General features: G+C 30.8%; 1 protein-coding gene across 1 annotated transcript in view; it reads left to right on the top strand.

The window, feature by feature from the left end:
- LOC116768091 (titin) overlaps positions 1 to 27,501 on the top strand; it is an 80,268-nt gene that overhangs the window by 12,986 nt on the left and 39,781 nt on the right. Inside the window, exons 2-5 of the mRNA XM_061523632.1 lie at positions 19,565 to 19,663; positions 22,460 to 22,632; positions 23,576 to 23,795; positions 27,125 to 27,283. Of these exons, the coding sequence (XP_061379616.1) occupies positions 19,565 to 19,663; positions 22,460 to 22,632; positions 23,576 to 23,795; positions 27,125 to 27,283 (651 nt within the window). The remainder of the gene's footprint in view (positions 1 to 19,564; positions 19,664 to 22,459; positions 22,633 to 23,575; positions 23,796 to 27,124; positions 27,284 to 27,501) is intronic.

Here is a 27,501-nt window from a genome sequence, read left to right on the forward strand (position 1 = left end):
TAGTAATCACAAGCCGGCATGTTCAAAAGCTATTTTCTTAAACCTTTACAAAGTCTAACGAGTGGTAAATTTATAACAGACTCCCACAAAAGTACAAAACAGGCGTAGGATGTAGGTTACTATGAAACTGGAACTTAATAGCCGGGAAAATCTTTTCACTTTTGTGTCCGGGTGGAATAGGAAATTGCGAATGAAAAGACTTATTCTAACCATTATATTTTTGAATAGATTCCACTGAATTGTCAATATTGAAACCATTTTAGAACAAAAACGTAATTTATAAATTAGTATAACATACATTATGTTATGTAAAGACTCATATACTTTTGAAGAAGAGAATTGTATATCGAAATAAAGTAGTTTAGGTGATATTAATTAAACTACTTCTTCATCATAGAACCTTCAACGCTTGTAAAGGATTATGATTGATAGCTTCCTCTTTTACAAGCAGTTATTTTCTACATTGTGTTGACATCTGTGACGTTATTGTGGAGGAATGAATGCACTCCTTAACATCAGGTACTTGTAACTTGTTACCTGATAAGTGATAAATGACTAAATTGATTGTCATAGAAGATCAGTTTCCAGCAGATGTATCTGCATATTAACGATAGTACTGATGACGACATAGACTGCCTCTTTTCTAGACTAGTAGCTATATATAAGGATAGCTATTATTCTTTACTTAATCTTGTATGTTTTTCATCTTACTCCGAGACGATAAAATGATCGCTTAAATTACTATTAAAATTATGCAGTAAAATTATATTGGCTATTTTAAAAATATTCAACGAAGCGACAATAAAATGTAGAAAAATAAAGCTGAATATTGAAGTAATGAATAAGTAGGTCGTAACAGACAATACCCTTCGTATCTCTAATGAAGTGTCCGTCAAACATTGTGCGGCTCACAATGTATCTATGAAGACAAATATCGGATGTCGAGACGGCGTCCCTTTGTAAAACTGTGGCTATAAGCCCCATACTGTCTGTATTGATAAGAAGGTTTCTGAGCTTTAATTTAATGCACTGTATAGAGTGTTCACAAATAATAATATAATTTTAAATGAAATTCAATAACTTTTTTTACATATAATTTTTTATCTGCTTCCTAAATGTGTCAAGAAAAATGATGAGGTTAATGATCGACTCGGATGTTTATGAAAGAAAATTATAAACTGTCTATAAATCTCAATGAAGCACGACGTAATATATTTTATCAGTTCTGATTTACGACTTGATCATTGCTCTGACACTGCGGTACTATATAGGTTGTTATGTCACAAATTTGTCGGATCACCTTCTCAAATATTCGGCATTTTTTCTAACGATCACTGGCAAATATAACGTGCCAAATTCTTTTCTTTAATAGTAATTTGTCATGAATATTTTTTTGAAATAAGAACCAGAGGTTTTAGACAAGTATCTAGATCCTTTTTCAAACGGCTACTAACTTTGCCGCTATTGAATTATTCAGTAATCCTAGTAATGCTTCCTTCAGAAGCTTTGCTTATTTCTTCTGTCTATACCAATGATAAGTCGCACGTATGCTATCAATTTTAATTCTGTTGTACCATATTTTTAATATGTTATGTAATATATGTACATAATATATTGTAAGCTTTATTTTGTATATCTATATGACGATTCATGATCTGGGAGAATTACTTATAATTTTATATAATATTAATATAAAAATAAACATGGCGTTACTAAAATAAGACGATGCTACAGATTTAAATAGGGGGATTATTAAGTTTAAATATATAATTTGTATAGAGCGTTAGAAATTTGTGTTTTAATGTATGTTTATATATATTGACAATATTTTCTATTTTCAGGTAAGTTCCAAAATAATTCGTCCAGTTTACAGGTAAGTATTGATAGTCAGCGGGCCAACAAACATACAAGCAATGAACTACAGAAGATTCGTCTGGTCGTTTTTATAAACTATAACTCGTCTTTTGCTATTAAGTGTGGAAAAGTAATGAAAATTAACAACCCAACACGCAACTGTAAAACAAACAATTAGCAAAATTTCGTAATGAAGCAAGTAATTTTGCATGTTAGGCTTTCACTGTGTGACAGTACACGATATGTTTTTTGTGAGGCATCGGAGCGTCTGCGTTTTTATTCAATTTCATATGAGTTATAACACTTGTGTTAAGTTAATTGCTCATAAACGGAATTGGAATTTTCATTTAAATAACAGAACATGTTACAGGGAATCGGGAAGTTATTGAACAAATCGATCTTATCTTTACTGTTACGATTACCATGTCTTACGTGAAATAAGCTGTGTTGTTGTTAGGAGGTGGTTTGGGATACCTCCAAAAAAGAAAAGATATGAAATGTACTTAGTTCTTAAATATATTTCATCTAAATTCGGAGTACCCGCACATGTCGATGACATTGATTTTAGAGCACATTGAACTCTAGTTACAAAATTAGACCACGCTTCACTGTTAGACGTCTAGGCCTTAAATAACTACAGACCGTTTGGTTTTACACTCAAAATACATACACAAGCTTCCTTTGATTGATATGCTATGAGAAGTTATTGTTTGTGACTCTCAAGAGATTATAAGGTACAAAAAAGGCTTTGTGTTTGAACCATAGTATTAAAATAAATCAGTATCGAAATTAATTTTATAGGAATAATTTTTTTTTTTAAAGAATATGTGGCTTTGGAAGAGACTTTATCCTCGCAATAAAGTTATAAGAGCAAATAATGTATAAATTCCAAAAGGAATTAACAAAATACGTCGAGTTCACAAAATATAAAATTATACATCGGAAATTATTAAATTTGTAAACATTAAATATTTTCTTTTTAAAGTATTTTTTCGTCTATTAATATAAGATAATAAAAAAAAATCCTAGCATAAATATTTTTCTGGTTCGCTATGAATTCATTTGAATTTTGTAATGCGGCAACATTTTTTTAAGGATCCTTCTCGTTTTTCATTACTAGTATCTAGTAAATGATAGGCGAAACCTATTCCATTCAAAAGATCCGAGTCACGTTCGGAAAGGAAATTAAATTTTCTATACAAGTACCACCAATACCGTGTATCCGACGTTATGAAAGTCTTTGAAAAGATTTGAAAAGAATTTCTTGAAGTGGATCAATATAACTATCCGAGCGAAATATGTTTTTAATATCTTTGGCGATATTTAATACACTTTTGGGTTCATGTATCGTGGGTCACGGTAATATATAGTATTAAGAGATTCAATAGGTTCCTCTCCGCTCGTATTAAACTTACAATTTTTGTTAGAATTAATAGATTTTCAAGAAAATAAGATTTGACTAATCACGTAACACGTAACGTAATCAAGCGATTCAAAGCAAACCCAGGGCGCAGTTAGTTTTTTGATATCTAGGAAGTTTTTTTTTCTTTAAAGTACCAACCCTATTTGATGTGAGTAAGAAAATTTTTAGGCTTTTGAACAAATTATAAAAATAGTATATTTCTTAATTTGACTTCATTAAATATATAAATATATATATTAAATAAATTTAATGAACAACTGATTATATAATTAATTAATTTTCAATGCCTATCTCAGACCTTGTCTTTGAAAGATAGAAGAATTATTGAAATATCCCTTAAAAAATATTGTTATCGAAGTTTCTCTTTATTCCACAAAATAACTGACAATGGAAAAAAAATATCTGGCATAATATTAAAGCGTGAAGACGAAACAAAGAGACGAACGCAACATTATAAAAACATTTATTCTGTTCTTCGACTTAAATGCTCATAAAAATATTTTGATTACATTAATTTGAATTATTGTATAAAAAATATAATCATTTAAATGCAGCTTACTTTGAAAAAAATATCTCTTACATGATCATTTTATATAGTTAGTTTTTTTAACTTTGAATAACGGGGTGTTAAAGACAATTTAATCTGTAGAAATTTTCTCGCTTACTGCAGCTAATACACTCTTATATTCAGTCGCAAGAACGTTCGGAATTAATCAAATAGAAGTATCTCATAGCGCTCACGGCGGGTTGTTATAAAGTTTATACCTACTCGCTTAATTATTCAGTAACATAGTTCCGTGCAGTCATATTAGTTTAAGGTACGCTTCGTGTATTATTAAATTATATCAAAAGAGTCGCCAAAGGTTCTGTGAGTTCAGTATGAAGTTAATTACAGTTTAATTAATTAACTTAAAGCCTCAATGCATATATGTGTGCGTAAATAAACGATGTTTCTATTGAAAATGCTTTGTAATAACTAGTTTACCTTGTACTTAAGATCTTAAAGATATTTAAGGTATCGAATTGAAATAAAACAACAGTCAAGTGTTTCCAATAAAATGAGAGTTAATATAAAAAGTTTGACGAAAAGTGAGAAGTTTTTTAGAGGAAAAACTTATGGGTTCCAATGAAAACATTAGATTCTGATCCCTTTTTTACATATAAAATGTTCTGTTGATTCAAAATCGAATTAGGACCCAATACTCCAAAGGGCTGGTTAAGCGAAAGATATCTTATTTGGAACTGATATTGTGAGAAAGGCGAACATTTTGAAGAACAGAATGACCGTACATTTTCATTAATAAAAAACAATGAGAGTCATCTTAAGAAATGTGAATATTCTAAACAATCCATCATCGTTAATTAAATTCAATTTCATTAATGATTGATCTTTATATGTTGGGTGTAATTATAAAGACTTATAATAAATTCTGTCTTACTGTGGCGTTTATCCTGACAATAAAGAAGCTTTGAAGACAAGCCACATTCTATGAAAAAGTCTTCAATATTCTGATCAAAGAGGACACCGGAGAATTCTTTTAAATCAGGTGAACACTAACGAGATGAATTGCATCTTATTTCTCCCTGAAGTATTTGAAATGATTTTACCGCTAGAACTACTGGCTTTTCACAAAAGATTTATTTTTTAAAGATTGTAAACTGTGGTAGAGGACTCTGAAAAGACGCGGCTATCTCAGCACTGCTACCAATTGACCATAAGGAATTGTGTTCGAGCAATTTAGAGCAACGAATATCCATCAATATCAGCACCTACTTGATTATGGAGCAAAGTGAAGTTTGTTGCTTATTATAGCTTAAAATAACGTTGAACCTCTCAGAGAATAGAATACATAAGAATAAGAACACAGCCTATTAATCGGAAACAGTTTTGTAGATAACACTTAAGTCTATCCCGTCTCGAGCAATAACAAGCGCTCCTCAAAGCGATAGTTTAACCTCCCCGGATCTCCCTAAACCCCTCTCAACCCTCAGCACTCAACCCCTCCCCCCAGCCTCTTAAAGAATGACTGTCTCAAGTTATATAACCTTTATATAAGTGTTAGTTTCTTTGTTATTTGAAGGTTGTTTTTACTGAATAAAATAATCAAAATATGGCATTGTTATATCTGATTTGTTTATGACGTAAAACAGAGATATATTTATATATAGTCAACTAAATTTCTTTCTATTATCTTGTTGTAACAGCGAGATTTCCAACAAAAATAAAAAATGTATGCCATTTTGAATGCGTCGGTTCAGCTCTAGAAAAAGTCACTTATTGATTTTACAGCTATTACATAACGTAAGTAATTAAATGTCTAAAATTGGGGTTATCGTGATAAAATACCAACACAGCTCGTGCACGATCGGCCCATTTTTATTCACAAGAACTCAATAATGCCTGTTCAGAAGCCTTTTATACGGCCTCAATAATCACGCGAGCCGTATGAAAGCTTTCCAGCTTTTATGATAATTTTTATGATCCCATACTGTGGACCCGCGAACATTGCCATTAGCGATATTACAATATTTCATAATAAGAATGGTTGACGGAAAGTTAACTTTAATCAGCTAATAAGAAATATGTAACAACTTTTAAGAGAAGTATTATGAGACGACAAAAATATTCACTGATGTGTCATTTATATAAACGTAACTAATATCAAATAAATTAAAGACATGTAAGATTTTGGCGAATATTAATTTAAATAAAACTAAGATTTTCGAATGTACTACGCGGTTTTTTTGTTATTATTTTAAACCACATACTCCGAAAGTTTCGATTACTTTGCAGCAATCGCGATCACGGACGGACGAGATGGAAAATTGTTCATAGTATATACGAAAGTCTCAGTTTCACTAAATTAAATTGTGTAGGATGGTAATACATCTTATAATTAAATGCAACGTACTTACGAATATACATGCATAATTTTAAATATGATGCTAAATATTTATTCAAACAACTTTGCTTAATGTATAATGTATAGCCCAAAGTACTACTATATCCTTAGGAGATGGGACTCCTTGTATAAGAATTTAAAATATAATTATAATAATAAAATTCTGTACATTATATTTATTGTCATTATGTCTTTGTTGACTTACTTGGGCTGCGGTAACCGCTTGTCAACGCGCGGTCCGTACATTTGGCACTAAAGTTTAAAAAAAAGATTCGGCGTCTTAGCACTTAATGTTGAAATTAAACCAGGTTCAATCGAATCCATTTTTATAATAAATATTTACAAATTAAAGCTGAGATTTCACTTAACCATTACATTAAAATGTAAAACTAAATGTTACTTTTTATTACATAAAAATACAGCTTCGGAAAGACGAGTATTCGGCGCAAGTGAGAGTCCATTGCTTTCCTAAGTTCACTATAAAAATACATTCGCATGTTTATAACACCTAAGGAACAATTCAACAAAATATTTCCTAAATAAAACGTCAGTTCCAAGGATTAACAGGCTTTTCATTGCCGTTGAGATAACAGAATGACGGCGTGAAAACCGGACAATACGTAAAACCCGGTTATGAATGAGAGTGTTAACGCCTTCGAATACCCTCCGTTGTGAATGCCAGGGATTTTCTATAACAAAGGTCCTTTGTCCGGGTTTTAGTTTGGCCGCTTTTTATTCATAACTATATTTTTTCGGCTTAACAAATTGTTATAAAGTGTTCTAATTGTTTTGTAACGTTTTATTTTGTTGGTAAATCTTATTGCTGATCCATTACCTTAATATTCGGGATGTTTAAAATAAATCCAATCAAATATTTGGTTACGAGATTAAAAAAAATCAAATTAAAAAGTTCAAATCCATTAGCTTAATAACATCCAGTAATATCAAATCGCAATTTAGTAACGGATTCTAAAAGTCTGCCTCCAATACTGCGCAATCATGAATTTGGACCCGGCATCATATAATCTGGCAATAAATCCACAAAATTGAGCTCTATCACGATAGCGCAGGATTGATATTAAAACGCCAGGTATTCTATGGGACCGTAAAATCCGGGCAATGCGAAACTCATAAAGCGACGTACATAGATTACGTGTGATGTACTCGCTGAAAGGAAATATATATACGAACACAAAACTCGACCGTTCACCAACTCGTATAAACATAGATAGAAATATATAACATCATTTGGACAATAATTAAGAAAAAAACGCAAAGCAATTATATTTCTTATAAATGTTCAATAAATACAGTCTTTGAAAATGTCTTAAGAATAATTTTGTAAGTGACGCCAGTGTTAAAGTATGTCCTTTAATGTTTTCGACTTTCCGGCTTCATTTTCTTTTATAACATTAAAATTTTTCTTGGCAAACTATCAAGTCTAGGCCAAACGTGTCCAGAGTAAGTAATGATCGAATTGTATGGAACTCTTTATAAATAAAGACATAAATAACGAAAATCTTATAATATGAGATAAAAGGATTTAATATAAGAATATATACATATTTAAATATAATCGCACACAAACCAGAACAGTTAGAAAAACGTTCTCAGAGTTCCGAGAATAGCTATAAATGTGTCTTATAACCTATGTCATTGAATTTTTACATTATAAAAAAATATACTGAAATGTACAGTTTTAAATATCAATACTTAATTTAATTATAAAGTCTTTTAGAATATTATAATAATTGTTGAAACATAACGATAAATAAATTTTATTTCCTTCAGAACCAATGTTTTTCACAGATACTAAATAAGCTTTATTCCCTTTGTTTAAAGGAAACGAGACAAAAATATCTGATGATTATATTATTTCGGCGACTCACCGACTCATCGTAAACAACATTTATAGCGTCTTTTAATGATACAACAATTATCTATAGAGATATAAAAAAAATCATTTATTTAATTGTAAAGCAATACATTTTTACGACAATAGACATGCGTGGAGGCTGAAATGTTAATATCGTAATGTTTCTGCCTAAATAAATTATGTACAATGAATACTTTTTGTGTAAATGACTGAAAGTTCTAAGCTTCGAGTCCTTACCAAATTACGATTACAGAACAGTATATAATTTACGAACCTTAAAATAGTCTTTTTTTTTAAGCAATTCATCTTTTATATAATAAAACACAAAAAAAAATAGCACAGAACACATATAACTCAGTATACTTAATGTAATCCATCTTCAGGTGTGCAATATTGCTTCAAGGTATACATTAATCGGCTGGCCGCAAGACGGAGTGTAACACAGATTTATGGTATTTGTTTACGGCAAAATTGTTTGTCCTTTTATATGTAGGTGTTGTCAGGGAGAAGCCTCTGCCTTTCTATTTTCCGTGCTACATATAGAACCTTTTTTAAAGAAACATTCATTTTTACGCTCTGAAAAATTAAATAGAACATTTGAAATGAGTGTGAAACGCGTCTTGAGTGATTTGTTGGAAATTTAAAGAACATTTATACCCTACTTGTTCCTGTTATATTATATGTATTTTTTATATATTTTTTTATCCAAGTGATGTAATTCAATTGATTTATTTTATGTATAGGGCTACATTCATTCATCACATTTATCGCTATCTCAAAAATCTTTCTTCCGTCTAATTGGGAGGAAGGCCAATCAAGATCATTGAGACGAGGGTCGCTCGATTGACCTTTCCCCTAACATTTCAGTCCCAAAACTTTCACATCCTTTTTCTGAGGAATTACTGAGCTAATTATAATTAATTCGACCCAGATCATCCAGTAACTTTGTATTGTCAGAGGATTTTTTGTATGAAAATATATAACTATATATTCTTTAGACCCTATTTGTAACTGTATTCTCTATTTTTTAATACTTTTATTCCGAGTCCTCATTCCACATATCCGTCTTTCAATTTACGTTCATTACAGTAACTGCGCTTTCTTATTTCCCTTGAGATTTTTTCTCGACTTTCAATGTGGATTTTTTATGCTTTTGTTTCTTCTTTTATACCTATTGTTCCAGAAGCCCCGATTAAATATCGTGAAGAATTAGAAGTCAAACTATTATGATATAATCTAAAATGATATTTCCGTATATAGATTAATAAGTTTCGTGTGAAAATATGAGTTTTAAAATACTCCTGATGCTATTATATTCATAACTTTAAAAACAATTATGAAAGCCTTTAATTTGGGAGCGAAATTGCATTTCGTGGGTCGTTTGGTACAGCTTAACGCTAGCCATCTGATGATTCGATCCTGATCAACCCAGCTCATATTCGATTTTAATTAATGTCTAAATTCTCGTTACGTCGCAGTATATACAAAAACGATGTTTATAAATCGTTAACATTATATCTCAGGATAAATTAATTTAAAAAATGATTCGTATGTATATAATGTGAAGTAAAATTTTATAGTTCTAAACGATTCTTATATTAAAAATGTTCAATTAATTTAAACGAACAATGGATGTAATAATATTCAGTTCGTTTCATGGAAGCGTCAGTGCTTTTTTTCTACTCTTTTAATTGCTGACCTAATTTGTTTTAGCTACTTTCTTATTGTGTGTTCTGCTGTTTGGTTAAAATTTCACGGATATATACTCTATTGGTTTAGGATTTATGATGGCATAATACATAAATAGAGAAATGGAGCCTTTAATATTTGATAAAAATGACTGTGATTAAACATTTTTTCAAGTGTTACTCACGCCGACTTGTTACTTACAGAATTTATAAACAGAGTGGTTTTATAATTGCTTTTGGTTAAAAACATTAGCGGCTGTTAGTTACCTCACACTCGCTATGGTTTTGTTATAAAATAATTACCACTTAGCCCTCACGGACCCAGCAATTTGTAGAGTTTCTGAAAATGTACATTTAAATTCATTTTATAATATGTACACTTTAACTCAATTTCAACAAAAATATAAATATTTAATATTTATTTCAACCAGCAAAATGTTTTTGTTTTTATTTAAAATTTTCATGATTTTTTCAATACATATTTAATTTCTCTCGATTAGCTAGCAACAAGTGAAAAATGAGATCTTTAAAGGAACAGGTCGTAAAGTGTTTGATAACGTGTCGTGCTCGCGTCGTTCCCGTGCGTGTGTAATGAACGAAATATGCGAATAATGTCCCCGTGGAAAAGTGTAATCATATCCTGTTTAATTTCGTCAGATGATGATCACATCATCAAATGAATTAGTTTGTGAGTTTATAAAGTATGTGTCTATTGAAATTATCCATTTTGTTACGTATTTTTATACTAATAATACAGTAATATTAACGATTAATTCTATCTAAGTTATTTGTACTTAATATACGCGTGACTGTAACAATTTTGTTGAAAATCAATGCGTATGTTATTGTTTCGATAACTAAATCAATTAATTATTATATTTTATATGAAATTCTTCAGATATTACTCCGTAACTGATGTACATACACAACAGAGAAAACACAAATAATAATATAACTTTGGGGTGTAAAAATTTCAATAAATCTTTTTAAGAAACAAAAAAGAAATTTGCATCTATTCCATACAAATCCATTTTATGGCAGAAATAAAAAAAAATATGACGATTCCTAATAAAAAAAACAGAAACAGAGCATTAAAAAGTATAATAAGATTGTCTGTCAGCGTCCCAATGAAGCTATAAGCTAGCTATCAAGCGTCTCGTGTAGTGTTCTTCAGTATAGAGAGCTCGTTGCCGAGCTAAGTTATCGTATGCAAAATTTATTAAAATGAAGCAATTTTATATTTTAATGACCCATTTTTCCAATAACTAAAAGATGTAGCTTTTCTTTTGTTATTATTATAGAAAAATATATTGTCTCCTTTCTAACGTCCTAGTGTTTGAGAGTTTGAGTGTTAAAATGCGTTTAACAGGCGAGCAGCACATTTTTATTTTCTAATAAACTTCTAGAGCTTGGTCTTCCAATTTGTAACATCGGAAGATAAATTCAATTAAAACTCCTGCTCTCAAGCGAAACCTGCTGATCTCAGGTAATTACACTGAAGGATTACTTTCAATGGACCTTATATCTACCCTCATTAATGTATTACCGGCTCAAACATTTATATTATTACCTTAGAATATAAAAAAAGAATTTTATCTTAACAAAAAAGAAAAGCCTGATTCTAATCATTAAAGTTTTCAGTCACTAGACATCTATTAAGCAGGATCATAGCTACTGTTTTAGCTAGAATATGACAAAAATATTAGAACTTTGTTATATAAATACGGATTAATTATAACGTTACCGCCTGTCATTCTGTCATGTGCAATACTATCCGCAAGTGTCGGATATATTTTATGAAGGCCGTCAGAAGCAAGCCCGGGGATGATGTACTGAACGTCGTTTTGTATATTGTATGATATTTTGGCAGGAAGTATATCAAAAAGTTTTCAACAATACATAAAGCTCAAAGGTTAATTTAATATCATCTGGATAAAGAGCCTCTTTGTATTCTTCGAGTTAACTTGAATGTAGGGTTCATATTAAAATGTTATTGAATAGATTATTTAATGGACCTAACATATATATGGTATATATGTTAACAAAGTTGAGGATATAGAATTACAAAACATATCTCAGTCCAATCTGTGTAATATAATGTAAAATATACATTATAATAAACTCGCCTCCTCTAGTTGTTGCCAAGTCTTGAAACATCCGTAAGACGTTCAAGAGGGTTTTGTGTGGACTGGTATCGCTGGCTCGGCTCTTAGTTACTATGCTGTTATAACAGTTTCGTTTCAAGCATCTCATTTTCTTATCTTTGTTTAATGAAAAATCTCTATTCATAAGTTAATAATACAATATAATTCTAACCATAGATTTTTTTATCAAACATCTTAAGACTACGTTAATTTAATATTGTTCTCTTATAAAAATACCTAAGTTATTTTTGTTCTAATTCATGATATTATTTATTATACTATGGTCTTTATTAAGTATGGGTTTAGTTTTCTATCGTTCGTCATCCGTGTCATAATATTTATTTCATATTATATTAGTAATAAATTTATTTTGGGGTTTAGAATATAACTTACTGGTGTAATAACATACTGAAAAAAAGGCATCTAGAAGGTTTATGTAACACCATTTGATCAGATTTGTGTATCTTTTAGTTATTCTTCAATAACGGATTAATTTTACAGTAACTGGTTTAAGGACAGATCGCATTGTATTTATTTGAACCTATAGTAATATTAAGCCTACATTTTTCGTTAAACAGATAAAAAAATAGCAATATTAAGCCTACTTTTTGGTTAAACAGATAATAAATTTAATAATAGATCTTAATAATGCTATCATTTAAAATAATATAAAAGTAGAAATTATATTGACCTCGATGTTCTAGAAACTTATTTCTACGTAAAAAAAAATCTTACTTTGCCTTTACTTTGAAATATTTTAAGCCAATGTCAACGAGGAAATGCGCTAAATGCATTTAAAAGCAAAAATCTTAAAGGCTTTTATATAAACCTCTTTGAATATTCAGTTCTGGATTAAAAAGTAAATGTTCTTGTTGAAAGTTTTATGAATACATATAATTATGAGTCAATTACATAGAAAATAATGAAATATCTACGCATTCCATATCAGTGGAGTTTTAGTTCCGTGACTTATGACGAGAGTGACATTTAAATATAATTTCGCTATATTGTTTGATATGAACTTCATCAAGAATATAATATTTAAGTATTTATTTTAAGAATATTTCTTTTATTTCTTATCATTTATCAGATATTTCTAATTGCCACGCTGAGCTTGGCGTACAACAAAAGACGTTATAAATCTTCGTCAACACTACTATCAATCGATGCAGATTCAATCGTGTCTTCGTCTAGCGGGATTTGATTGATCGATAACCACTTAAAGTCCACACTATTCTTTGTTCTTTTAATGTCTTTGTCATAAACTAATATGTAAAAAAAACCTATTATTTTAATTTAAAAATTTGTCCGTTCATCAGCCTTAAATCTGCGAGAATAGAGATCATTGATTGATTGAAACTAAAACCATTACTAAGAGCTTGATTTATTAACTGGGGGTTCCGAGATTGTATAATTAAACAGGAACAATAAATTACTCCGAAGAAATAAAGTACACGAGAGAAAGTTTGTTTGTTTGTTGATACAATTAAAATCAAAAGAAGACAAATGACTCGGATACAAGTTGAATTTAATATTTTTTTGATGAATAATGTATGGTTCAAAGCGATAATATATTTCGTAGGAACGAACAATAAGGGGCTAGTGTGGAATGAATGAGACGACACAATGCGATCGAAGAGTGAGCCAGTAGCTTTCTGTGTCAGAATGTTGGTGTCGTTGAAAGAGCTACGTTTATCATCCAGTTTACAAAATGACATCACTTCATTATTCCAGTTTTTTAAATATATTTAAATTAAATATGTTGATAAAATATATCGATAAAAATAAATCGATCAATACGCCTTCATTTTCTGCAAACTTCAAACAATACTCACGAATGTTTCGATATTTTTTTCGTACGCCGAAAATTTTTATCGCGTCATTATTACTCTCAACAAAATATAAGCCATCGTGAAATTCAAATGTGCCGAATTATGATTTGGGTGTAAAAGCTTTTAAGATATTAATATTTTTTTACATCCAATATTAAAATATCGGCTACATTTTTATATGAAATGTATTATGTTCATAGCTGTACTATGAATGAATATAGCAAAATTTTATTGATATTGAGATTTATGATATGATAATAAATCATTAATTATTTCCGAGTTTGATATACGATTTATAAAATTATACTAGGAGTTCATACCTATCAAGAGTTAGAGGCGAGTTATATTTGATCAGAGACAACACCGGGCTGTGCTTTGTATTTATGACGCTGAGTTAATTTGAACTCAATTATATTATTTTATTATATTATATAAAATCAAAAGCCATTCATTTATTCTTTGAATACTAAAATTGAAAATAAGTTCCTTTGAATTGACTTTGAGTTATAATGATTTTAATAATTTTGATAGGCTCGATTTGAAAATAAATAAGGCTGATATTTTTATGATATTAACGGAATGGCTTCCTGTTCGTGTTTCTGGTTACGTTATTAGTGTTACTCTGATTTCAATTCTATTCTATTTCCAATACATATGTAATTAAATTTATTCACTTAAATTTTAATAACTATAACTTAGTATTACAATATTAAATGTTAGCCTGTTTGTTTCCATTTGTGAGACGATTTAAAAAATTAAATAATATGTTTAATAAGACCAGAACCGTATGAAAATCTAGTTTATAAAAATTTTATTAATTTACGAACTGTTTTTGCCTTTCGGAGTTAGGTGTGATTAATGAGCTCTTGATGGATCGGTGAGAGGCTCTCTGTAACAAGTTTTTTGGTAAAGAATGATACATTTATATTGGAAATCTATGTGATAGTGTGTGAGATTTTATTTTCTATTTAAAACGCAGTTTCAAGATTTAATTGAAATGCAACAAAAAAGATCACAACCAATGTTAACGTATATACTTACAAAGAAGAAAAACAAAGAGCTGTCGTGACTTTTAAGGACTTTAGTTTAATTTAGAGGCAATTATGTCTTCGATTATTCATTAATCATTTATTTATAAGTTATTTCAATAACATTGCTAGAGAGCGTGTTTTTTAATTAAAATGTCTAGAAAATTACCGCTAACATCCCGTAATTTCGAGCGTACTATAATATTCAATGTTAGAATCATTTCTAATTAAATTTAAATGATCTGAGTTCCAATTAGGCTTCACAATTAACAAACTCTCTGACGAGCTTTAGAGAGCTTTATGACCTAGTACAATTGTTTTAAACGTTTCCAAAATTAACCTTAAATCTGACGTATAAAAACTCGCGTCTAGTATTTTCTCTATGTTTAGTTTCATTTCCTCTTTTCGGCCCTAATGTGACAAACGACAGAAATAATTGCTGATGAGTCCCTCGACTGACCCTTTTTTGTACATTAATTGAAAACTATTTCTGATCTTCTAACATAGTGGCGCTGCTTTCAGACTATTAGTTTACAATATCACTGTCAATTACACAATCACCACAGTTTAAGTCTCTCTAATATCCTAAATCAGTTTCCCGTAAAACAAACCTATCTGTGTTTTAATTACACATTCCAGCATAACGCGTGCAACATAAAATAGTAGTGTCGGATACAGCAATACTTTTTATTGGTAGTTTTATTAAAAGAACTTTCATTGCCCTCGATATCACGGACTTTGAAACGTTCGCTTCAAACCTCATTTATGTTTGTACATTGGCTTGCGTCTAGCGTTAGCGTTTTTAATGACTTTTTACACTTTGCTGGCAATTTTTGCTCTTCCGACATTACATTAAAAATATATGTACAAATTTTAAGGAAAACGAACTGAACACATTCAAGAAAATTGCTCTTATAGTAAATATGTAAGGCTGATAAAACGTTTGTTCTACTAAAAGCTTCGTACAGCACCTTCTTTTGTTTTCTGCGTGGATAACATTGGAATGAAACCTAGAAGGGCGCGGTCAGTGACGTCATAGCACCAGAAGCGGACACAACTACGAGCTAATTATGAATTCAATAATTTATATTACAAAACAATTTAACGCATTCATTTAGTCTTCATTGAGATTAAACTTGTGTCAAATATTTTTTAATTCCGATTAAATTACATTTTCCGTGACATAAACTCGTTTATAACAAAAAAACGATTTTATTCCATTTCCATTAATAAAACCAATATTTTTCGTACTAAAATAAGTCTGTATGAAATAACTTCATTGACTCTTTTTATAAACATCCTCTTTACAACCTGATTTGTACGTTAGACTTTCGCCCCTTATAATATAAACAACGTGGGGCTATGTAAAGCTCTTTATAGAATCGCAACCAAACCGCTCTTTGTTACACCAAAGGTCGCATTAATAAACCATTGCCGAAAGGTCAAATTTGTTCAGAAATTAAACAAACAGTAAATCCATATACGCTTTGCAATTGAATTTTATATATTTTTAAGATTATATATGTCACGCTGGATATGAAAGTCTGAAAATTCTCATTACAGGGACTGCTCTCAAAATAAAATAAATTTATAGTTTGTCACACATCTTAAAATTTGATAAAAGTTTAGGTTCAGAAATAAAAAATTGTTACGTCAATATTATTTCCGGGTGAAGTATATTTTATGACAATGACATTCCGTACCTTTTATTTCTATATGAAAGAAAGTTTTTGTGTGACAAAAGCCCGAACATCATATAATTTAATATATGGTAAATATGGATAAACTTCGTCAGAAGACACTCGAAATTAAATTCGAAATGAAAGCAGCAGTTTTTGTCACCTGTAGAGATATCTTGAATAATTCATCGGGCGGATTCAATTTTGACAGAAGATGTCATGCAATGTTGCCAGGAGTTAATAATGTTAGGAAATTCCATTACTGCCATGTCTTCAGCCTGCAGTAAAACAATTTCAATGGGAGGATGGCAACACTCCAAATTAATTGAATATACAATGTAATTGTATATTCAACGTATTTATTTTAGTATTCCTATTCCAGCTTTTTTAATTCACATGAAAAAAATAATCATTTATTGATGCAATATTTTATACAACACAGTTTTCTTTGAGAATAAATTCGGAGAAATTTCGACAACTTAAAATTCACACGGACTATGTTCAAGCGACTGGCTTTATCTCTTATAATACTGACAAAATGGGTAACAAATTTTAGGTGACAGCAATTCATTAGACGTCCAGCGAAACTAAAAGAGGTTACGACTCAATAGATTGACAGGGTTCGCCTTAAAACAGGTTGTTGACCTCAACCACACCCAGCCTATAATGTATTGCATTTTCTTATATCAACATGTCCCACTTTGACAACGCCATACATAATGGCATGAATTCATATAAAATAAACACAAATTAATTCCCCACTAAGCCACACGACTAATATAAATAACTACCCAACGCCATTTCCCGTAATATAAAAAAAATATTCGCGTGCAGCAACTGCACAAAAACACTGAACTCTATTGGACTGTGGCACGAAAGTCATTATGGCAAAAATTTAGGGGCTTTGTTTAATCTATATACATTTGAAATAAATTACTGACTGTAATTTCTAAACAAAGGATTAGAAAATCACAAGACAATTACGGCCTATGGAGTATTATAATATACTTTACTAGGAACATATGAAAACATTACGGATAATGGACAAAACTTTATAAAAATTTCTTATAAATATAAATTTTCAAATAACGAGACAACTTTACCGCTACAGTGAGAATGTTACTGCATTAATGGCGCATGTCTCTAATTCATTTGATCCACGTTCACATTCAGTCAGACATTTTATGGGCCCATTGCACTTTGATTTGAAGGACATAAACAACGAACGTCAAGTTTCCTTTGACGGTCTGTCGCATACATTTTTTTAGGTTTGGATTAAAAGACAAACTGCCGCACATATATACATTACGATGCCCCTAAAATATAATAACATATTTATTGGAAAGGGGATAGTAATTATCACATCTTATAAGATAGTCACTAAATCTTTATCATAATTATCTTTATTTAAAAAATAATTTTTATAATGTAAAAATTATTATCATCATCATCAGCCTATCGGAGCCCACTGCTGAGCAAAAGCCTCTTCTCTCATGGGGAAGGTTTGAGCATTAATCACCACGCTTGCTCATGACGGGTTGGCGATTTCAAACTTATAATTTGAAATTATAAAACCAGGTTTCCTCACAATGTTTTCCTTCACCGTCTGTCAGTGGTGTCTCAATACTGTTAGAAAGTACATATGACTATGAAATATCACATTGGTACTTGCCAGTTTTCGAACCCGCGCCCTCGCGTGTAAGAGGAGGTCCTTTAACCTCCGGGCCACGACTATCAATATAAAAATATAGTATGAAAAAACCTTACCATAACTCTTATTAATCTTATACTACCATAAATATTAGTATTTTAGGGTGATACAAAATAAATAACTTATTTGTATACAAATTTACGAAAATGTATTTAAAAAGAAAGTTACAAAAAACTATTTTCTTTTTAAAAATGATTTTATATTAGGAGATTTGAGACTTTCGCGAGTTTTATTCATTTACATGAAACTAATATTTTTCGGATATACTACGCGTGCGTTATTTTTGTAAAAAAACACATACTCCTGACATTTCGGTTACTTTTCAGCGACCGTGATCACGGACAGACGAGATGTGAATGTGTCTGCGTCGTGCGAGTATTCATTTAAAGAAAAATAATATTTTTCGGATTATAAAAAGCGTATTTTCAGCAACTGAAAAGTAGCCGAAACGTCGGGAGTATGTAGTTTTTGTTTAATAATAAAATACGCGTAGTATAATGCAAAAAATATTAGTTTTATTTAATTCAAATATTTTATAGCGGCTATACGTTTCATAGAAGAGAAATAATTGAGATATGAGCTACTATTTAAAATGTTAATGAATTTTCTTAAATGAAAAAGTATCACCTAGGACAATAGTGCGAGGCACATTGTCCCAGCTCAGTCGGTCACTAATTAGTAAGCCATCTCGCGGGTGCTCTTCGACCTATTTTAGATTCAATTGTTGTATTCTAGGTCATGGATGACACCTTCTACAATCATGTACATTGCTGCGGTACTAAGACTAAATATAATTACATTTTCAACAACCCAAAATGTAAGCACAATTAATGATATCTAAGATTTTCACTTGTATAAATAAAACTAGTCTGTCCGTGATCAAGTTGCTGCAATGGAACCGAAACGTCAGGATTATGTAATTGTAAAATAATAAATTAACGAGTAGTAAAATCCGATAACCTTATATTTGCAGTAAGTACAGACATCTATTAATTTAAATATTCGAAGAGCACACATTTATAAAAATAATATAATATGGTTATACTTGTAACAGTCGTCTCACAGCGCGTGTAACTTCATAATTGAAATTCAAATTCTCCGTTGGAACGTAAGTGTGCTGCATCCGGGTAAACTTCACCCGGGGGAAGTAATAACGGATATTGAGGCAGAACTGTTTATGTTTGCATGAGTTTATATTATTGATGTTGGGTTGTTGTTGCTTAGTATGTGGTGGCTTTCTTCTGTACTTCAACGGGATTGATAAATGGGAGGTTTTCACATAGAGACACTTTATATACTGGGATAGTAATAGTTGGTGTATTGAGATCTTTGTTACATAACAAATAGGTATTCAAAATAAAATAATATACATGCTATATACGTACCATCGTAATGGACTATCACTAAAATTATGTATCTGTTGCAGGGCTGCTGTCATGGGACTCCGGAGAACACCAGGTAGATTTGGAGAAAGAGCTTGCCACCCTCACGGCCCAGGCACCCGAGGGGGAGGAGGCCAGATATGGTAAGTTAAAGATTCTGTATAAGTTATAACACACTAACAGTTTCAAACACGTGATACTCATGACCAAAAGCTATTGAAAAAACTATACTATACTGAAATTCTTGGTGGTAATAAATAAATGGTATAGGGAAATAGTGCAAATAAAAGAATGTTATAATAGTTGAAGAAAAAGATTCGAAACAAAAAAAATCTATCAATGAAGTCAAAAGTTAACGTGACTTAAGATTGAAAGCTATCGGAGTACCATTTGGGGAATATCCTTGTTTTGTTTTCTTATATTTATTATATCTCAGCAATGTTTGTCAGATCCCAGACGAACTGTTCTAATGTAACGTCATTAAAAATATGATTCTGTAATAAATATTAATGAAGCCAAAGCCGATGTATTCAACCATTTTAAATGTATCTTGTTCGTCGAGGTTTGGAACTTATAACGTAAAAATTTATATCACAAATAATAACACTCCATTCGACCGTGGATTAATAAGATCCGTTTGGGGTAAAAGTAGTACTGTACTTATTTGTAATTATCTAAAGATAGTCAGTAAAAAGAGTTCCAAATTCTTTTGTGATTGGACCATATGTTTAATAGACTAAAAATATAAAAGTAACACAATCAAAGCGAGTGCCAGCTCTAATGTAATTAATTGGGTTATCTTAAATCATAAATTCTGTTCAATTCCCGCGCTGTAAATCATTCCTTTATCTGTTTTCCGGGCGAGTGAGTTCACGTTCTGAATTTATGAAATATAAACGAAGTTCAAAGAGAAATTGTAGGCAAAGTTATGGAGAGGTTTTTGGAAGGCTTTTTATGAGAAGGATTAAACTTTAAAGAATTGTTCTAACTCGATATTTTTGTTTTTTTTTTTTAAGGAAAGTAATTAGACTAAATTAATTATTATCATACAATCATACTTAATAAGTTTTGATATATTGTCAAACGGAATGTAAATTCTAGATGTTTAGAAAACATTTGTGAGAAAGAAAAATTCTTTCAATAAAAATCCTCACCTACATCACCTGGTGTTGACATCACCTGTTCCAGTTTTTATAGAACCTAAAGAGCTGCGTTTAAAATTACAGTTTTAATTAAAGCTGTTGAATACTTATGAAATGTTCAGAAAATACTAACTTTTTTTTCCATCCAGCGATTTTTAAATAATTCTGAAAGCGTCCGTAGAAAGTTTCTGCCATAATTTACATAAATTATCCAAAAGAAATACAAAAAAAAAATGGGGTTTTGCAAAAAAAATACAGATATTATTCTAATTAAGCTCATGTACAAGACGTTAAGTCTTCATTTGTTCACAAATTTCCTTTTTGCCTTTTTTCTTCCAAACTATTAAAAAGTCTTATTAAAGCTTTTAACTTGTCGCTAAATATTGAACCAATTATCATTGACTAGTCTGTCTGTTTGATATTTAAAATCGTATCTTCTTTAATGTTAATTATAGAACAACATTCATAAATAACTTAAAAGTAAAGTAAACGCGTTGTTTTACTTGTCTTAGTTAAATTTCAACTTTGTTATTTCTCTTTAACTTCATAAAGACAAATTAATTTACATGACCTTGTGTAATTATGAGCCTCCTTTGCCACCTAACGAAAAGATCGAGGTTATCAAGGGCGTGAAAATGTAACCTGCTTCTTTGCATAATTTAGTTCGTCTGCTCAGTAATATAAAAGAGATTTGCAAGAAAAATGTATTATTAATAAAAAAGATTGTCCGCTCCGTTGTTCAACAAAAAATTGTAAAAAAATGTCTGAGATGTAAAATCATGCCTAGGCTTTCACAAAATTCTAACAGATTCTTATAAACCTTATCGGATTACTCTAATACTTTTTTGACAAAGAAAACACCCCCCTCGTGGTACAAAAAGTGTGTTCAGGCTTTTCGCTTAAGTTATTTTAAATAAATGTTATTTGATATGCTTTTACGTAAACGCTTTAAGCGAATTTAATATTTATGCTAAAGTGTTTTTAAGGAAATGTTTGTTGAATTGAGATAAAGACGATGAAAGATAAAACGACGAGACGAACATGAAAGCATTTTTGTGTACTTCATTTGGTCCTGCTAAAATATATACAGAGTAAAGTTTATATTTTATAAAAAATAAACTGCTCTGTAACGTTATATCCGATAACGCTGAAACACAATTTACTCAGATATTATATTTTGATGTTAAATCACTTAGAAATTTGGGCCGTTATCGTTTTTGCTATGTAGTTTTTTAGCGGCCATGTTTCCTCCGTTCGTTGGAGCGTGATAGAGATAAATGTCTTTCGTTATATAGCGTTTGTTGTGTGAAGGTCACGACCGCCAGCCGCCGTACAGAAATCGGACACTTTTCTCTCTAACTGAGATTTATTTGACGCGTTTATATTACTTTCCTCTTATTTGTATAAACAGAACGTGAGGTAAAAGGTAAAAAATGTCTTACTGCTATGAAAACATACCAGAGGGAGTTTATGTCGCTTAACTTGAAAGAATTATGAATCCACTGCTTAGGTCATATTTTCTTTTATGTGGCAAATATAAATATACTACATTCATACTATACATATAATATATAATACGAATTTGGATATGAATTAATTTTTTTATACAATATCTCAATTCAAGATGCAATCCATAACGTCAATGTCACATACGAAATTCCACGAAACACTCATTGGAAATTTAAGTTAATTCTAAAACGAGTATTTTATTGGAGAAGTATTAAAGTCCAACTTTAAATCCTCCATAAGCTATCGTTTCTAACGCTGTTCAAGTCTGAACTCCATGTTCCGTTACAGGAGAGCGTCTGATCCAGTACGCGTCCGAGAACCTGGTGACGGAAATCCTGATCCACCCACAGATGAACACGCTGATGCAGTGCATGAGGAACCTGCTCAGCTCGTTCACACGTCACCGACACCTGGTGCACGCTGGATATACTTTTGCTGGAAACGGCTCATGGATTATGCAAGTGAGTACATCACGTTTGTTGCAAACAAATGTACTTGATGACCGTAGCGTAAAGAATTGAGAAGAGAATAAAAAAGAACTACAGAAACCGGCGACGCTCAATTCACACCCACGATAGAAGTAACTTAGCTTCCGCCGACATTATAATTTAGCTTGTTAGATAACATGTACAGATGACAAAGAAATTAAATTATACCGTTATTCAGTTTTTAAACTTGAAGTTAATTTATAAAATCTCCTTGTTGTTTATGAATTTTGTGTAGATCTATTTTAAGATGAGCACGTATCGGGTTAATACTGTTATCTTAATTACTAAGTGGTAACTGTACTTACTATGTTGCATTATTAAGCCACGTTTAAATGTAATGTTATGTAGTTTTTGCAATGTGAACATTGAAATCGTCACCGACTCTTAATTTCCGCTTCACTTCATCGTGACATTAATGGATTGAAATGTCATTTATTTATCCGGATGATGCAGTTCGCCGATTGACATTCGCTCCAAATTTTTCTGACATATTTATCATGTTAATGTGATCATATAATCGTGTTGAGAGAGATATTATGTTGAATTAATATACTGAACGCTGTTTATATAATTGCAAGACTATTCGGTTGTTTAAAAAGTATGGAAGTTTAAAACGTTTATGATATTTTTAAATTATTTACTTTATCAGTTTATTATCTAGAAAAATAATTAAGAGTCTTTAAAATATAATCTTTCAGTTATTTTGAAAAGAATAATTTATATAAAATACAATACATTGGAAACTGAATCTTTATTTTCAAGGACTATTTGTATCTGACTAATGTCTCATTTAATACTGGTGACGGACTGAGATGTATATTGAATTGTTAATTAAATTAACTGGAATAATTTAACAAATCTCAGATATGTAAGAGGTACATAACATATGTACATTCTAATGTATGCTTTTTCCTAGGATGGGACATTCTCCCTCGCAGACTTTACTGATGCTTACCAAGAGAATGAAGTTCAGCGCGTCATCCGCGCCTACGAGAACTCCATCTCCATTGACATACACTGCTCCGGCGGCGACTGGCACAAACTACCAGACATGCCGTTCGTGAAGCACTGCAAGATAAGGATTAACCCCACTGATATACTCGACACTGGCTCACAGGCCATCAAGGATTTTGTCAGTAAGTAGTACAACTTACACGATCCATTAAAATATTTATCAAATGCCTAAATTTATAGATATCACTGAATAGAAACCACAAATTTCTATTTTAGTTCATTGAATCACATCATTTTCGGCTTCTGTCTCCGAGACAAAATGACTTTACTAAGGTATCTAAAGAGCAGCACACAAAACACGTTACAAGTTTTGCAATATTCCACCTGAATAGATAATTTAATGTTCCAGACAAAGACGGCAAAGGCGAGATTGAAACTTCAGTTAGGGCTCAGTTCGGGCCAATAATAGTTTTATTGGAGTGTTGAGCGAACACAGACATAACCTGAACATTCACATTTATTCGTTCTTTTGATCTAACAATAGTATTTAACATATTCCCAGAATTTAGTAATTAACATAAGAACAAAATATTTTTCCATACACATTTTTAAATGAAGTTTCATTAAAATTCTCTCATAATCAACTTTTGTTTAACGTAATAATTATTTGAAATTAAGGCGAACCAGGAGTCATTTTAGAATTTTTTTTTATTACTGTTAATCGGGTTGATATTTTTTATTGAAGTTATATTCTAAGTCGACTTAATTCGAATTTGAAACATTTGTATCGAACGATTTTAACGTGCATTTTTTTAAAGCAAAATATGCAAACATTGTGCCATTAGCGCGGCAAAAAAACAGTCGGTCTGAAACATTGCACGCCCTAATGTAAGTTTGATTGTTGCTTTTTCAAATCGTTTCATTTTAAAAATAAATATTGATTGTTCTTTGAAATCCACTGTAATATTTTATGAATATAACAGTTATTGAACCGCACGAAATAAAATTATTAGTCAATAAGTAAGTAAAGATCAATGATAATGGGAATTAGGAAACTTTATTATCCTATTCGCAATTTTTTATGTGACTCCACCGTAATTGGAAAGTTGTTTGAAGCTAAAATTAGACTTGTTATAGTAATAATGCCATTATAAAAGTCCTCAGAACCTAAACAAACTAGGAGTAACATTCAAAAGAATATTCAATTCTACCCTACTAACTTTCGCGTTAGCATATTCGAATTAGTTAACCAACGACATAACAAAAGTTACAAACTCTCACAACAATCCCATTCTATGTATAAATTACTTGAATTGTTAAATTACAATTTGCCGTTCGCTTCTAAAGTTTTGACAAAAGACGTTGGAAGCGTTTCGTTCCAAGTAACAAATGAGATCGTTGTTCGTTTGACTTGTGAATGAGAGACGCGTTCATTATTAAAACATAGATATATTTTATACAGAAGTCCCGTCTTATACAGTTCTACTGACATTATTAACGTCAAAGTTTCTTTGTGTGTTTGTTAGTCATACATGCAAAAAGAAACCGAATAGTAAAAAGCCGTTCTAAAGGTAAGAGAAACAACTCGATGAGCTTTCCGTGCAAAATAAAAATTCAAATCAATTCTTCGTATCAAATGACTGTTGAATTTCATATTAAAACCTCTATGAGACACTCGTTATCTCTCAATAAGGTTAATCCGATTTCTTGAGGACCCCTTCATCAGATTTTGTATTCATGATAATGAAACTACGACAGGAAAAAAATTTTCATAGAAAAAAAATATTTTTAAAAACAGTTCGTTACTTGAGAATGTAATAACGTATCAAAAAAAAGTCTAATTAAAAAATTCCTCTTCTTTGAATTCGGTTAAAATTAGACTAAATTGCTTCATATGGCATTACACACATCTAAGTGACATTTTCGTCAAAATAGTTCCAACCGTTCTAAAGTTTAGCGTGGACAAACAGACAAACAAGAAATGTATGGTATGCGTTTAATGAAAATCCGTTCATTGCAGTTACAAACAGACACTTCTTTTTTATGAGTATATAGTGGGCTTAATTTTCCTCTAAATGAGTCTAAACCTAATTAATGCTATTAGTTATTATAAATAACTCAAAAATATATAAAACGTCCCTAAAGGAACATCATCTGAAATTTTACGAGCTCAAAGCGGTCCGTGGCTACGATTATGCCTTTAGTAATTATGAAACATTAACTACGCGTTATTAACGTACAGAAATAATGCTCAGGGTACAATTACATTATTAAAATAATTTAAATAGAAGTTTATTTATGAGTTCATCGTTATTGTTAGGGTTAGTTTTGAGGTTTTGAAAAATTTTCAGTTGTAAATCAGACAATATGTCTTTAATGCTATGAACAAAAATTTACCATATCACAGGTTTGAAACCGAACAGTTTAGATTATATGATATACTCGTACATGCATCTAAATACAATAAATCAGTTTTACCAAACTAACTATTATATTGAAGTGTGAATAGTTTATAATTTAAATATATTTTGGCCTACATAAAGTTCAGAGGGCGTTGATGATCTCTCGTATAAAGTTCAGGCCATATTTGATCCCCAAACTTCGTTAGCATGCGAGAACTTAGTAATTGACTCGGGTCAACCTGTTGACCTAAAAGCTAGCCCTACCCCAGGTGATCTAATCAATGTAGCAATATTGCCGCTCTAGTTAAAATATTTTTTGCAGGCTTAGATGGAACCTACGATCAAAATCACCAACCTAATAGTTATAGTCTTAGATGTGGTTGTAAAATGATTACTTTTTAAACATTATTGAGACCATATCCCGGAAAAAGTTGTATTAATAGTTTTTTCTATATATGTATTTATTTAACTTAATAAGTCAAATAATAAACTTACTTTTAAAGATTTAATTACGTTCTCTCGTAACGAATAAGCTTCGAATTTTTAAAGTAATCAACGCCATTAATTTATTCCAAGATGTTGAATATTCCCACATTTAGCAAAACCCTCCACAAAACAAAACTCAATTACGTCAAGAGATTTTATTTAACGAAATTTCACAAAATATTCCGCGCCGCTATAATTTTAAGAGCAATTGTATTTTGCGTTTAACAAACTGTTCGAGTAAATGGAACCTCAAAGTTAACAAGACTTGAAAACCAGTAGATAGTTATTGTTCAGAAATTGTATGCTAATTGTTAAAATGAAATAACTTTTATTATATGGAAATATTATTTTTAATTTACTTTAACACGAATACCAAACATCGCGTCCTTCAAAGTACACGTATTCGTATATTATTTTGCTATTATTTTATATTTTAATACATCATTTTCCTATTTCAATTACATGTTTATTATATTCAATAAAATTATGGCATATATGGACTGCGTAAAATATTATCTCTCGTACATTGGACAAACAAGCCAAACTATATCAGTCTATAACTTTGATTCAACAATTAAATAATAATTAATAATTGTTTACATAAAATGCCATTCTGTTTCCAGCATACCTGGAACCATTCATAGTTCCAGCCAGCTTGGAACAGCTCCTGATATCTAGCGACGTGGTCGGCAACATCAGGTTCAGCCACCCAACTCTCTACGTGTTCCCTGGAGGACAAGGAGACGCCGCACTCTTTGGAATTAACGGATTTAATATGCTCGGTAAGTCTTTTCAACATTTATGGAAAAAAAGCTCCTATTTCTATAATGATTCATAAACTTGTCACACTAAGAACTTATCTTAGAAACCTTTATTTTTTATATGGATTTAATTAAATATAATAAATTAATTACATTTTTTTAATAGTTTAATTTTAAAGAACCTTTTATTAACAGTTCGTTTTTAGAACTTCGAACATTGTTCAATATATTTTCTAAAC

The sequence above is a fragment of the Danaus plexippus genome, chromosome 19, assembly GCF_018135715.1.
Source record: "Danaus plexippus chromosome 19, MEX_DaPlex, whole genome shotgun sequence".
Classification (NCBI taxonomy): Eukaryota; Metazoa; Arthropoda; class Insecta; order Lepidoptera; family Nymphalidae; genus Danaus; species Danaus plexippus.